The following is a 16,019-nucleotide window of genomic DNA, read 5'->3' on the forward strand; positions in this document are numbered from 1 at the left end:
CCGTCTTTTTATCCTTGGCACTGTGTTGATCTCACATCTCTCAAACAAATTGAACCAAAAGCATAGTTTGCCTGTTTACAAAAGTGCAAATTATCTTCTAATTTTTACCCTTCTGTCATTGCCCATCATGCATTCGTCTCGTTCTTTGTCTTATTCTTGGTGAATGCAGCACATCACTTCACACACACACACACACACACACACAAACAATATCAACATGACTTCTCTATGTTTTTCCTAACATGTATTTTTCTCTGCTTTTAGTCTTTTTCCCCAAGTGGCTGCTGCGCAGCTTGCTGAACACAAACACAAACAATATTAATATGCCATTTTCTCTCTCTCTCTCTCTCTCTCTCTCTTTCTGTTTGTCTCTGCGCAGCTTGAGCGCCCTTGTTGTCTGTGATGCCCTCCCATGACGCCCAGGTCGGTAGCTGACACTGCCAGTGAGCGGGAGACGCCACTGCACAACCGGTCCTCGGCCGGCACCGTCAGCCGGTTCTCGCCCTCCCTCTCGCACGCTGGAGACTCCAACTCCACCCACCTACCAGTATCCACAACCATCAGCTCTGATCCACTCCAGTGAAGCCCTTTCAGAAACCACCAGCACCAGCAGCAGCAGCCAAAACCCGCACTATCTTCAACGCAATCAGCAACACCAGCACCACAACTATCACCAGCATGTCCAGTCGAAGAAAGTCCTCCACCCCCTGCATGGTCCGGGTCGTCAGCGACGTTCCTGAAGAGCAAGATGACCCAGAGGAGGTAATGGACATGGAAATATCGGCGGACAACGATGCGACGGAAAAAGAACAATCAGAAAAGAGTCAAGACCCCCAGCAGCTGGATTCAGAGAATCCAGACCAGCAGACGTTTCGAAAACCAGTGGAAAATCAGAATCCTGAGCCATTAGAACAAGAGGAGCGGTCTGGTGACAAAGACCAACCTTCTGTCATTGAGGATGTCGAAGCCACAGAGGAGAAGGACAAGAACAGGGAAGGGGTTGAATCTGACCCAGCGTCCCAGAAACAGCAGCCCAGAGGCTACGAGTGCAAATACTGCCCGTTTTCAACGCAGAACCTGAATGAATTTAAAGACCATGTGGATTCCAGCCACCCTAACGTCATTCTCAATCCGTTGTACCTCTGCGCGGTCTGCAACTTCAACACCAAGAAGTTTGACTCGCTCACAGAGCACAACGAGAGCCAGCACCCGGGCGAGACAAACTTCAAGTTCAAGAGGATAAAAGTGAACAATCAGACTATCTTGGAGCAGACAATCGAAGGCAAGGACAATTCAGTCGAATGCGACGTGACGAGTGAGCAGCGTGAAATGGTTCCGCCTTGCATATCAACCACGGTGAAAACCCCGGGCAATACCCAGTCGCTCTATCAAGGGAGCGAACTGAAAAGCAAGCGGGACTGCCTGATCCAGAAGAATCAAATCACAGCAGTGAACATCAACGGAACAGTAATCATCCCTGAACCAACCATCCTCCAAGGGCTCTCGCATGTCACCCCGTTGCTCCAACGCCCGCCTAACTTTAACTCTGTACCAAAAATAGCTGTTCCCTTGAACACCACCAAATATAACCCTTCTTTAGACGACAACTTGACGTTGATCACCTCCTTTAGCAAGTTCCCTTACCCGACACATGCTGAGCTGTCGTGGCTGACAGCTGCCTCCAAGCACCCAGAGGACCAGATCAAAGTCTGGTTCACCACCCAGCGGCTTAAGCAAGGCATCACCTGGTCCCCGGAGGAGGTGGAAGAAGCCAGGAAGAAGATGTTCAATGGCTCCATCCCTCCTGCACATCACACGTTCACCGTCCTGCCTAACAACCCCATCTCGCAACCGTCTGCCAAATCCTCCCAACAGTCCTTTGTCCACACTACAGTCGGGCATGCAAGTTACGTCCGGACATCCACGTCTAATGGGTTAAGTGTAGTCGCCACCACAAACTCTCCAGCTGGAGCTGCAATTGGCTCCATCCCATCGCTTAAACGATCCCTGCCAACACACCTGACAACAGTGTTCGGCCCGGAGTCTAAGCGGCCCATCATGGCAGTCGCCCCTCATTCTGGCGACGCTAAAGACCGGGGCCTCATGGCTCCTCCGCCCCCTCCTCCCCCGAAAGACCGCCTCCCAATGGCTCCACCTCCTGTTCCCGTGGAGACAAAGAGACCTATAGCAGTTCCTCTGGTGACCACAGAGCTGAAGAGGCTATGCGCTACTGTGCCTTTAATGCCGCCGCCATCATCGCCGTTATCACCATCTTCGTTGTCCAAAGGGAAGGTTCTCTCGACGTTAGGAAACCCCAAAACGAAGCCGGTTGTGTCGCTGCCCTCCATAGTCTTTCCAGAGTCTTTAACAAGGCCACTGATAGTTCCCCCGCCTATTTTTGCCCCGCCATTTAAAAACACGTTACTTTTTCCTCTTAATTCGCCAATCACTTCCAAAGAAAAGCACCCGAATACCCACGCTTTGTCAGCTGCTGATCTGAAGCTGACAAACTCCCCACCACTTAACACCCCACACATAAGGAGGCCAACCATTATCCAGTCCATTCGTGCTCCGCCTAAAGCCCCATCCCAGATTCCAGGGTTTCCGTTGGATAGCAAGAAACTAAAAGAGCAGCAACGAGTGGAGGTGAAAGCCAGCTACCCCAGAGGAGATAAGGTGCTCACTCCTCTAGCAGAGGCCAACGGGACATCTCGCAGGGACGGAAAACGGTCCTACAATCAAACCTCTCTTGCTCACAACAATGGGGTCATGCATTTGGATGGCAGCGAGCTGCCAGCAGTGCTGAAAACAGACTTTCAGCAAAAGTCCTTGGTGCTTACCCAATTCCCCTTGCTGGAGAGGATGAAAGGAAAGACGGCTGAACAGCTAAAGATCTTGGAGGAGAACTTCTTGAGGAACAGCTTCCCTACACTCAGCGATGTGGACAATCTGGCCGGCACCACCCGCCTGTCCCACCAGGAAATCGACAGCTGGTTTGTGGAGCGCCGTGCACTGCGCGACAACCTGGAACAAGCCCTTCTCAACTCCATGGGCACTAAGAGGATGGACTCCGGTGATGTCTCTGCCATCACCAAGAAACGACTACATCAGCAGCAACAGCAACACCAAACTCTACAGCTGAATGGGATTCACAAACCAAGCACTGGTGTCGGCCATCTTAAAAGCCTTCTTCCACCCTCTTCCGCCCTGCCCATCATTGCCCCCTCTATCCCCAACCCAAATTCCTGCTCAGTGCCTCCAGACAGCCGATCCCTGGCACTCCTCAAGGACAATTTTGCTCAAACGCGGTGGCCTTCCCCTGAGGAGTTCAGCCAACTGGAAGGTCGGACGGGACGCGCCGAACTTGCCCGCTGGTTCGACAACAGTCGGCTGCAGAGCGGCAGCATGGAGCTGACAGAACTTTTTCACAACAATGGCGTGAACGGAGGGCAGGGGCTGCCTGTGTGCTCCCCCAAAATCGCTCCCCCCAGCATCCTCCAGCGCTGTCAGGAAGGAGCCCTAACAAACAACAACACCAACAACAGCAGTAAGGTGTTGGAGGTTGAGTTGGGCTGGCTAATGGAGCAGCGCGCTAACAGCCTCAGCAGTCAACAGCATGATGAGATCCAAGACCGGTTTGCTGGCAGGTACTGTATATTCAATATTAAAAGTTTGTATTTTCTTGTACTGTTAAAAGGGACTTTCGGTTGCATTAGTGAAGACGTTTTAGATTTGAGTTGGAAACAATGGTCTTGCATTGTTAGTCACACTTTTTATATTAAAGAGACTTAGGTAATTAAAGGGTAACTCCGGTATTTTTCAACCCTATTTTTCCATGTTTTTTGTGTCGAAGTGACTGATGGGAACAACAGTTTTTGAAATCAGTCCAGTATTAAGCTAGACAAGCTGCAGTCGGCAGTGAACTGACAGGCTCAGACTGTTATTCTGAGGTTTTTGTTGCTTTTTTGTCTGACAACATGATGGAAAGGATCCCTACAGAGATAATCCTTTTTGTTAAAGAGTAAGATCCTTTTTGTTTACCAGGAAACAGCTCAGAAATCGCCATCACTTAACCCACCAGACTCCATGTAAATAATCAGTTATTTTATCATCGTAAAACACACTTCATTCAAAGTCGACAGAAACTAAATAAAAACTATCAAAAGCCGTCTCGGTTCATCTTTCCCCTGTTCCAACAATCACCACTCTGGTTTGGTTGAAATAAACCCTTAAAGTGATCATATTATGCTCATTTTTAGGTTCATAATTGTAATTTGAGATTGTATCAGAATAGGTTTACATGGTTTAATTTTCAAAAAACACCATATTTTAGTTGTACTGCACATTGCTGCAGCTCCTCTTTTCACCCTGTGTTCAGGTCTCTGTTTTAGCTACAGAGTGAGACCTCTCACTGCTGTAACATCTTTGTTGGCAGTCACACATGCTCAGTAGCTAGGTAAGATCACATGCTCACTAGCTAGCTAAGGCTCACATGCTCAGTAGCTAGGTAAGGATTACATGAGCTAGCTAGCTGTTTCTCCAACTTCAGTAGTACAAGGCAGGATTAGCCGGGAGACTTCTTCTAAACGAGGGCGCACTTCCAACGTTGTGTGGAATACCTGCAGAACAGGGACATGGAAGTAGTTCTATACAATTTATTTTGTAGATTAGGGTGAATTTGTGTGTGTTGTAGCAGTGTTTTGCCATTGAGAACAAGCTAGCATGCTAGCGCTAGCATGCTAACGGTTAGCCTCCTAGGCCCCTCGTCTCGGCTAGTTACGTAGAAAGTCGTGCAGATTTTGAACAGCTCACCCGGAGACTGAAGGCAGGACACATTCAGAAACCGTATCTCACTCAAAACAGCATGGATGTTTTTTTTTCCAAGTTTGTATGTGTGTGGAAGCACCAGAGACAGAAAATAACTCCCCAAATCCCAGAAAAAGGGATTTTTTTTCATAATATGGGCACTTTAATTCACCCATTTACATGTGGAAATATGCTGGCTCTATACACGCTAAAAGTATGGATTATTTAAATGGAGTCTGGTGGGTTTGGCGATGGCACTTTTGGGACTGTTTCTGGTTAAACAAAAAGGATCTTACTTTTCAACAAATAGGCCCATCCCTCTCCTCTCATCAAAAGTGCAACTGAAATTGTATTTCATCTTAAATAAAAAAAAAAAATTAAATAAAACAAATTTGATTTCTAAAACAAATCCCACATCAAAATAACTAAAAAAAAAAAAGGGCGTGTCCGCGCTATTCTCCCACATGTAGGAACCTGGTGAATTAACCTGCAACATGTCAGCTGTTTGGGAATTCTTCAGCGTGTGTGCAGAAGATAACAAGTTTGCAACATGCAACACCTGCAAGGAGAAAGTAGGGCGTGGAGGGACGACACCAAAAACCTAAATCACATTTCTTTAGTTGGATATTGGATGTGGAAAGAAGGAAATGGTTCTAACATTGCACTTTAGATGTGTGTGAACTTCCCACACCAGGAGTAATTTATATAGTTATATTTTATAGTGATCCATTATCTGTTCAAAAAATGTTCTATGTTCTGTGCAAAATGTTCTATTAAAGATAATATTACAAAATAAAAATAAATATTTGTGTGTGCTGTAAAGTGGTTAGAAAACATGAAATCGGAATCAGCTAAAATCGGTATCGGCTGGTCAAACTCAAAGAAAATCAGAAATCAGAATCGGCCTAGAAAGTTGTAATCGGTGCATCTCTAATCCCAACCAACTGCAATCTTTACACATTTATGTGGATTTTTAACCAATGTAATCGTTACATCCCTACGATTGAGCACATCTCATGAAAAGTCATTTACATCTCTATAAAGGGTATTTCCATCTGTACAGCATACAACCTCCCCTATCATTAGACCCCCCCACCCCCAACCCCAACCCCAACCCCCCCACCCCCAACCAAAACTAATTTGCGCTTCCTCTCAGTGGGTTTGTGTTGATGTTTCTGGTTGCCACATTAACGTTATTTTCAGGACATTAACCCACAAATCTACAGAACTCTATTTAGTCTGCCTTCCCTTCCAGGAGCTTGGGAGATCTTTGGCTAAATAACAGAGCCATTAGGTTGGAAACCAATATCTCCAAAATAATTTGGGCAAGAGTTTTATTCTTCCCATGAGTCAGCTCTGGATTTGGAAAGCACCGCAGTATGAACCTGCACCGACGGCAGTGCAGTCATTCTTGCTGCTTATTCACAGTAAATGCAGTGAGAATACGCTGAACGTTTCTGAAGAAAGGGCTCCGATTGGGAAGGTTTTGACTCTCAGAACAGTTAAAAGTGATTTTTTTTTTTTAAGCAGCGAAGTAGAACTTGATTATTTTTAGTCCCCCCCCCCCCCGTTTTCATCACTGTGTCTGACACAGTTGAGGCGCACATGAAGAGAATGTCTTTCAGAATTTAATTATTTTTTGATTACTAGTTTCTCATCATTATAATCAAAAACATATGCCCCCACTTATGACCCACTTGTGTGAAATCTGATTGTGAGCCGCCTCAGTAGCTTGAATATCCAAAAATTGATTGACAGTTCTGAAAGACAGATTTTAGAAATGATTTGGCAGATTTTTTTTTTCCGTCTTGTTCTTTCATCTGCTAGATCTAAATCAATGCCAGATTTGTCACATCTTTTATTTTTAAGATACATTTTTTATTGTTCACTACATTTTGTCAACACAAAACTATGTTATCAATATTTCATTCAATAAAAATATAGAAAATATTTGTATATACAAAAGGGGCCTGCCCTGCATAAAACGTTTGGGAACCGCTGTATTAAAATATTGATTTCGGGATTTTAATAATTGATATCAGATCAGTCAAACAAAGATCGATGTTGCGATGAACCAAGACCGAAGAACTGGAGAGCTTTGTTAAAATAATGTGAAAAAGATTGACTTTAATTAGAGAATTGATTATTACACTAGCAGTGTTCCTATGTGGGTTTTCATTGATCACCAGTAACGATGCAGTATTTGAGTTTTGAAATGGTTCTAACATTGCACTTTAGATGTGTGTGAACTTCCCACACCAGGAGTAATTTATATAGTTATATTTTATAGTGATCCATTATCTGTTCAAAAAATGTTCTATGTTCTGTGCAAAATGTTCTATTAAAGATAATATTACAAAATAAAAATAAATATTTGTGTGTGCTGTAAAGTGGTTAGAAAACATGAAATCGGAATCAGCTAAAATCGGTATCGGCTGGTCAAACTCAAAGAAAATCAGAAATCAGAATCGGCCTAGAAAGTTGTAATCGGTGCATCTCTAATCCCAACCAACTGCAATCTTTACACATTTATGTGGATTTTTAACCAATGTAATCGTTACATCCCTACGATTGAGCACATCTCATGAAAAGTCATCATGAAAAGTCATCGCAGTATTTGAGTTTTGGTTAGTTTTGATCTCCGCAGGGCTGTAGTAAAGTCCATCTTTGTCGAGTCCAAGACCAGGACTAGTCGAGACCGAATCAAGACAGAGTCCAAATGAGAGACAGTCAAGACCGAGTCCAAACTAGAGACAGTCAAGACCGAGTCCAAACTAGAGACAGTCAAGACCGATTCCAAACTAGAGACAGTCAAGACTGAGTCCAAACTAGAGACAGTTAAGACTGAGTCCAAACTAGAGACAGTCAAGACCGAGTCCAAATGAGAGACAGTCAAGATAGAGTCCAAACTAGAGACAGTCAAGACCGAGTCCAAACTAGAGACAGTCAAGATAGAGTCCAAACTAGAGACAGTCAAGACCGAGTCCAAACTAGAGACAGTCAAGATAGAGTCCAAACTAGAGACAGTCAAGACAGAGTCCAAACTAGAGACAGTCAAGATAGAGTCCAAACTAGAGACAGTCAAGACCGAGTCCAAACTAGAGACAGTCAAGACCGAGTCCAAACTAGAGACAGTCAAGACCGATTCCAAACTAGAGACAGTCAAGACTGAGTCCAAACTAGAGACAGTTAAGACTGAGTCCAAACTAGAGACAGTCAAGACCGAGTCCAAACTAGAGACAGTCAAGATAGAGTCCAAACTAGAGACAGTCAAGACCGAGTCCAAACTAGAGACAGTCAAGATAGAGTCCAAACTAGAGACAGTCAAGACCGAGTCCAAACTAGAGACAGTCAAGATAGAGTCCAAACTAGAGACAGTCAAGACAGAGTCCAAACTAGAGACAGTCAAGATAGAGTCCAAACTAGAGACAGTCAAGACCGAGTCCAAACTAGAGACAGTCAAGACCGAATCCACATGAGAGACAGTCAAGACCGAGGCCAAACTAGAGACAGTCAAGACCGAGTCCAAACTAGAGACAGTCAAGACCGAATCCACATGAGAGACAGTCAAGACCGAGTCCAAAGAGGTTCCAGTCCAAGTCAAGACCGAGTCCTAATGGTGAAAAGAGGAGCTGCAGCAATGTGCAGTACAACAAAATATGGTGTTTTTTGAAAATTAATCCATGTAAACCTATTCTGATATAACCTCCAAATACAATTATGAACCTAAAAAATGAGCATAATATGAGCACTTTAAAATATAAAATGGAAATGTTCCCATTCTTGAACTTATTACTTGTCCCGAAGAATCCATTCAGTACAAAGTGCTCGCTGACGTTGTGTCTGTGGCCAAAATGAAAATGATTGATGCCTGATGATTGAGGTATATGATGCAGCCCGGTGTATCCCAGGCGACCAATCACGATGCCCGTTCTAGATGGATTTTGAATTAAACTAATACCTGTTTTCTGAATGAGCGCTCTTCATCAATTGTGGACTCGGTCGAGACCAACTAGAATATTTAGGGACTCCAATGCCAGAGTCCAAGACAAGTTTGAGTGCAAATACCAACGAGTCCAAGACAACAGAAAAGCGCCTCGAGTCTGGACTCGAGTACTACAGCCCTGGATCTGCGTACCGGATCTGAACACACTTGAAGTTTTCCATCTATCTGACTGTAACCGTCCTTTGACTGACTTGTTTTGATTTTAATAAAAAAAAAATGTTTAGCACATGTTAAAAAAACAACACAACACAATGATATAGCGTCACTGTGTCCACATTCGGACACTTATTGGCTAACGTTCTATCAAAATATCTGTTCAAATACAAATATAAATGATCTATTAATGTTTTCAATTAATTTAATGGTGTTAAACTAAAGTGTAACTTCTTACCTTTCTAACGGTATATAGTTTTAACTGTTTACTTTAGCTTTTACTTTACAAGAGCCAGCTAAAGTACGCTATCAACGGTGAATTAGCCGTACGCTACCCTTGGCCATAACCGGACACTCCTATATCTCCTCGCTGTAGCTAGCTCAACACTGGCCGTTACTGGTTTTTCGGGGGTATGAACTCCCATCAATGCTGTCAAAACTACCGGATCGTACTTCCGTCCTTCACAATAAAATGACATGCTTCAACAACTCTGAACTATAAAATAAAAGCTCCTTAATTTCCAGTACAGTAAAAATATAAACTTTTTAGAGGAAAAGATCGTCGCCCGAGCGTTCGTACTTCTTTTCCTCATCAAAGTAACTTTCATATACTAATTAGACATCTAAATGTCCACATACATATAGGAAAATTCATACGTAGATTGTTAGATGGGTATAGATCAATTCTGCTTTGCTTTTTTGTGATGATCGGAAACGTAAAGTACCGCGAAAAGACTGGAAAGTGCGTCAGGTCGGAAGTGTCCGAATATGGCCAATAGCAGCGAGTGGTGTCCGAACGTGGACACAGTGACGCTAGAGAGATATTAAGTAAAAAAAGAGCATGCAAAGGAACCCCAGCAAACCCTCAAAGGGGCTTGGCATGTTGGGTTCCCTACAATTATATACCAATACAAAACGTGAAGAGAAAAATGAATAATGTATAGTCTATGAAATGAAAAAGGGACAGAAGAAAGGAACAATTAAATGAGGAAAGAAAACTTAGAGTAAAGTAACAGAGAAAAGGAAAAAGTATCCAAAAAACAAAAGAGAAACATGTTAGGCCGTTGGTACAGTAAAACGTAACGATAAAGGAGAATCTTTCCGTACGCTGGGAGGAAAAGATTTTCATATCTTCGAACCTCTGTAATTTGTGCTAAATTGGGACGAGCTGGTTTGCGTTTAGGGTCAATATTGACATGTAGATGTCCTCAGGACTCTCACGAATCTTGAGAAATTTCGGGACATTGGACAATGTACGTTCGAGTTACAACAACTTCGAAATGCTCAAAGTGGCCGCCACGGCGTTCGACGAAAAACTCAATCTTCTGATAACTTTTCATCTCTAAGGTCTTTAGATTGCACGGAACAAAATTGAAGTTGATCGGATGAAATCTCTAGGAGGGGTTCGTTAATGTACGACACCTGGAAATGGCAAAAAACGCAGTAATTCCACACAGTAAATTCAAAGATGGCGGACTTTCTGTTGCGTTTAGGGTATGGCTCCAAGAGGCTTTTCTGTACGTCTTAACATGTTACATATGTGTACCGATTTCCGTTAGTCTACGTTAAAGTTAAAGGAGGGGGCTTCAACTTTTGAAATTAGTAAGGGTCGCTTGCCAGCCATTTTTGCGCTCCTATTTACGAAACTGGGCTGCTTTTCGAGTGGGATAATTGTGAAATTGATTGTTAGGGGTAAAGTAGTCTGCTTCGGTGCAGCCTGAAATTCCGCCAGATGTCACTCTTTTCGGCCGGATGTCCGTCCCCTTCCTCTGTCTCTGTGTTGGTGTTCTAACCTCCGGCTGATTTGTGAGGACTATGGTTAACTGCTCCTCAGATCTCTGCAGGGTAAATCCAGACAGCTAGCTAGACTATCTGTCCAATCTGAGTTTTCTGTCGCACGACTAAAACTACTTTTGAAGGTACTAGAGATGCACCGATTACAACTTTCTAGGCCGATTCTGATTTCCGATTTTCTTTGAGTTAGACCAGCTGATACCGATTTTAGCCGATTCCGATTTCATTTTTTCTAACCACTTTACAGCACACACAAATATTTATTTTCTATCTTTTCTTTAATAGAACATGTGTTGAACAGATAATGGATCACTATAAAATAGAACTATATAAATTACTCCTGGTGGGGGACATTCACACACATCTAAAGTGCAACGTTAGAACCATTTCCTTCTTTTCACATCAATATCCAACTAAAGAAATGTGATTTAGGTTTTTAGTGTCGTCCCTCCACGCCCTACTTTCTCCTTGCAGGTGTTGCATATTGCAAACTTGTTATCTTCTGCACACACGCTGAAGAATTCCCAAACAGCTGACATGTTGCAGGTTAATCTACCAGGTTCCTACATGTGGGAGAATAGCGCCGACACGCGCTTCACACCGCGAGGGGGTACGCGCCACACACGGCGGAAAAGTTGAGAGAAAGGAAAAAGAGAGCGTGCTGTGGCGTCCGTGCTGTGGCGTCCGTGCTGTGGCGTCCGTGCTGTGGCGTCCGTGCTGTGGCGTCCGTGTGTGCGTGCGTCCTTGAGAACTGTAACTGGTATAACTTATGTTGTCAGTTAACTGTAGCGTTGACCGGCATGAAATCACCATATGTCAGACTGACCTGCCGGTTGCCGGTCATGGCCGAGCACGTGAAAACCGGCCAATTCTGGTCACCGGCCGGTCTATCGTTGCATCTCTAGAAGGTACACATGTTCCACCAAAACAAGTTCCTTCCCGAGGCTATTTAGCAGAGGCACCGTGGCTCTGTACGGTGCTTAGCGCCCGCCCAAGACGAGACCAAGACCTTCCTCCGCAGCGCTGTGGAGGAAGGTCTGGCAAAAGCGAGACTAGGGGTAAATAGATTGCAAAATAAACTGAATGAATGACTTCAACAGACTGGCGCAGCAGAACGTGGCGGAGTTGAAGAACGGCGGACACAAGGGGGGAGTCGTGGTGGGAGGAGCGCGGGGGGTGTTCGGCAGCTGGCTGGAGGACGGACACTCGAAGAGAGGACGGGAGCTGCTCCTGGACAGAGACAGGAAGCTAACGGAGGACGCGTCTGGGAGGCTGACTGGATAAACGGTGAGAGAGAGCGGCCGTGTTTGTTTGATGTATTCTGTCAGTTGTCCTCGGTTTAGAGGTCTGTTTTTTGGGAGGGCTGCACAATCCGTGATGTAGTCTACTACGTGATACGCAGGTATACGCCGTGTATCCGCTAGGAAAGCTCAAAGATTTCTCTATACCCACTTACAAAAGCGCCAGGATAACGCTACGTAACGCCGATTTTTTGTGACAGAACTTCCACACTTTCCTTCATAAATTTACCCCTTCTGTGTTCACGCGAGTCACTTAGGAACAACAACACAGTTGATTGGCGGTCATTATCTGCGCAAATATGAAATTAACGTTGATTAACGTGAATCACTAAAGGAGAACGAAAAGCGAATTTAAACTACACTCTTTCAGAGTTTTTTGCAGTGCAGCGAGCAGTGAGCAGCGTGCAGTTAGCAGCGTGCAGTTAGCAGCGTGCAGTGAGCAGCGTGCAGTTAGCAGCGTGCAGTTAGCAGCGTGCAGTGAGCAGCGTGCAGTTAGCAGCGTGCAGTGAGCAGCGTGCAGTGAGTAGCGTGCAGTGAGCAGCGTGCAGTGAGCAGCGTACAGTTAGCAGCGTGCAGTGAGCAGCGTGCAGTGAGCAGCGTGCAGTGAGCAGCGTGCAGTGGATCGTGCAGTGAGCAGCGTGCAGTGAGCAGTGAGCAGCGTGCAGCGTGCAGTGCAGCGTGCAGTGCAGTGCAGTGAGCAGCGTGCAGTGCAGTGAGCAGCGTGCAGTGCAGCGTGCAGTGCAGTGAGCAGCGTGCAGTGCAGTGAGCAGCATGCAGTGCAGTGAGCAGCGTGCAGTGCAGTGCAGCGAGCAGTTCAGCGAGCAGTTCAGCGTGCAGTGCAGCGGCCTGGAGACGACAAAGAGCTTCACAAACAAAAACATTGTTATCACGTTTCCCTCATATCGTGCAGCTCTAGTTTCTGGCTGTTTGTTATGATAAAACTGTAGAGGATGTATTTAAATCTACAGTGCGTACTTTCTGTCGCCCCCATGAGGAATTCAAAGTAATGACAACACAACTGTTGGCGCATCCACATGATACAAGCCTTCCGTGATCACGCACCACCCCCCTCCCCTCCTCCACACAGCTGCTAGTAGCCAAGGAGGACACGAAGGATTAAAACAATTTATTCTACTTTGTTTAAGAATGCTTGATTCTGATTGGCTGGGAGGAGGGCTTTAACCCGGCAGGTTGCCCGCTGACTGAGCACAGCGTCATCAAATAGTAGATCAATACGCCGCTTGTATTTTTTTTTCTATCACAGAAATTTCAAATCTGAGGTCCATTGTAAAAATAAACCTTGTTTAAAAAAGTTATCTTCACTCGAGTTTCTGCACGGGAAAGTCTCCGGACGCCACAATCTTCTGAACATAGTCATACTGAGATATACAGAGAGAGTTGTGTGGAGCTGATAGTCTTAATTAGCTTCGTAGCAACTCATTTGGCAACGGCTCGAACGTAACGGACGTTCGTTAATATCAAAAAGTTACGCTCTAAAGCTTTAAGATTGTTCCCGAGTCCTTTGAGAAAATATGTGATGAAGGCTGCGAGTTCTCCGACCATAGACGCGTCTCTGAAAAGGTGCCGTCACGTCAGAAAATAGAATATTCTGTACATGTTAAAAGGCCAATATCTTTTCATTAATTAGACCTGCAACTGAATTACATCCACTATCGATACAGGCGCTAATTATTTCTTAGTTAAATGATTAATCGCTGACTCTATCAAATGTCAAAACATGACAAATGAGCTCCTTTTATGTAATTAAGTTTAGCATGAATTACATTTCTCACGGAGGCGTCTCGGAGTAATATTTCTGTAGACAAAGAAGCGAGATGTCAGAGGTAACACTTGTGTTCATCCTTGACCTTCTACGAACATGTTAAGTGCAGTTTTTTTTCTTCCTAAACAAACTTTTGCAAAGTTGATTTTTCTTTAAACATCTGCTGATTAGTTGTATCGTGAGAACTGGAAAACCTGGACTCAAAGAGCACGGAAGCCACGAGGATTTTCTAGCTTCAGCGTTGGTCGTCCCCACTGCACATCACGGTTTCTGGAACGTAACTAAGTACATTTACTCCGGTACTGTACTCAAGGGTGTACCTTTGGGTTCAACATTGGGGGGGTTGAGATCTCTATCTAGGGAGGTCCCGAGACATGTCTGCATGTATTGAAAGAAGCAACAAAAACATCAAAAAAGATTGACGAAAAACTCAAGGAAAAAAACGTGACAATAAGCGACAAATGTTGGAAAAAGTGCGACAAGAAATTCTGAAAAAGTGCCAAAAACGTTGGGGAAAAAAACACACAAAAAGGCAACAAAATTGTCCAAAAAAAAACCTTGAACAAGGCAACATTTTTGTAAAGACCTGGAAAAGTTATGGAATTTGAAAAATGCAAATTACAGGCCTGGAAAAGTTTTGGAAAAGTCATGGAATTTTTTTTAACATGGCATAATAATATGTGATTAATAAATGTATTTTCACGTCGTCTTAGTAGCATTTATGATATCAAAATCAGACAGACAAAGTAATTTGCACTGATATAATTACAGCTTTGCACAAACAGTCAACAGTAATGGTTTTGACCATTACCGACAAAACCATTGATCAAAATGAAGTATGCATCGAACTGAAAATAGGTTACTGCCATTTTTATTCCCCATAAGCGTACAATTAACCAGCCTGTTTACACCTTCTGTTTGGCGCAATCTATACTGAATATAAAAAAGTGCTCCAAGGAATTCCACAGGTTTCCATTTTAATCATTAAGTATGAAAACAATGCTGCTCCCAAGTTTTAGATAAAATGGCTTTCACACAAGGTCCCTTTTGATAAGTAAATGTAAACAATGTTCAGGGTTGCCTTGAGCACATTCACCTCACCGTTCTATTCAGGGCGCAATATTACGAATCCCACTATGAACTAGAGATGGCCCGATACCATTTTTTGCTTCCCGATACCGATTCTGATACCTGAACTTGCGTATTGGCCGATACCGAGTACCGCATACAGCTGTATACTACTATCCCTGTATGGATGATATGATGTATAACAGCTGTATACTACTATCCCTGTATGGATGATATGATGTATAACAGCTGTATACTACTATCCCTGTATGGATGATATGATGTATAACAGCTGTATACTACTATCCCTGTATGGATGATATGATGTATAACAGCTGTATACTACTATCTCTGTATGATGATATGATGTATAACAGCTGTATACTACTATCTCTGTATGATGATATGATGTATAACAGCTGTATACTACTATCCCTGTATGGATGATATGATGTATAACAGCTGTATACTACTATCTCTGTATGATGATATGATGTATAACAGCTGTATACTACTATCTCTGTATGATGATATGATGTATAACAGCTGTATACTACTATCCCTGTATGGATGATATGATGTATAACAGCTGTATACTACTATCCCTGTATGGATGATATGATGTATAACAGCTGTATACTACTATCTCTGTATGGATGATATGATGTATAACAGCTGTATACTACTATCGCTATACTATAAATTGCCGATTTCCGCACAAAATACGCGGGGCTTGCATGATTTCATAATCCCCGCATTTTCGTTGCAAAAAAGTCACATATATCTTAGCAGAAAGTTGAAAAATGTTGCGTTTACTTCACACAAGAGCAGCCATTTTCCCCTGTTGCCATGGGAACATTATGAAGTGACGTAATTACGCGACGTGAACATCATCGAAAAGCTGCAAACACCGCGATGAAGCCACGATGGAACCGCAGTTTTTGCAAGTTCCCGCAATTTCATCGCATGAAATTGCATAAACATCCCGCATATTCCATCGCATTTTTTTTTTAAGAAAACGTGCCGCATAATCAAGGATTTTTGCCCTCAACAATCACAAAAAAACTCCGCATTTTTCTGGAAGGACTGACTGTTCTGTGGCCGCAGG

General features: G+C 43.7%; 1 protein-coding gene across 3 annotated transcripts in view; it reads left to right on the plus strand.

Moving 5' to 3' along the window:
• The first annotated feature begins 381 nt into the window (after positions 1–381).
• The window catches only part of LOC116059785 (zinc fingers and homeoboxes protein 2-like), a 19,106-nt gene continuing 3,468 nt past the window's right edge, over positions 382–16,019 (plus strand). Inside the window, exons 1-3 of one of the 3 annotated variants that reach the window (XM_035993293.1) lie at positions 382–3,492; positions 3,535–3,647; positions 11,860–12,046. In XM_035993293.1, coding sequence (XP_035849186.1) covers positions 679–3,492; positions 3,535–3,647; positions 11,860–12,043 — 3,111 coding nt within the window. In that variant the 5' untranslated portion in view covers positions 382–678 and the 3' untranslated portion in view covers positions 12,044–12,046. Of the gene's footprint in view, positions 3,648–11,859; positions 12,047–16,019 lie in introns of all 3 variants that reach the window. The other 2 variants (XM_035993292.1, XM_035993294.1) reach the window with 2 other exon arrangements.

This window comes from Sander lucioperca, chromosome 16, assembly GCF_008315115.2.
Source record: "Sander lucioperca isolate FBNREF2018 chromosome 16, SLUC_FBN_1.2, whole genome shotgun sequence".
Classification (NCBI taxonomy): domain Eukaryota; kingdom Metazoa; phylum Chordata; class Actinopteri; order Perciformes; family Percidae; genus Sander; species Sander lucioperca.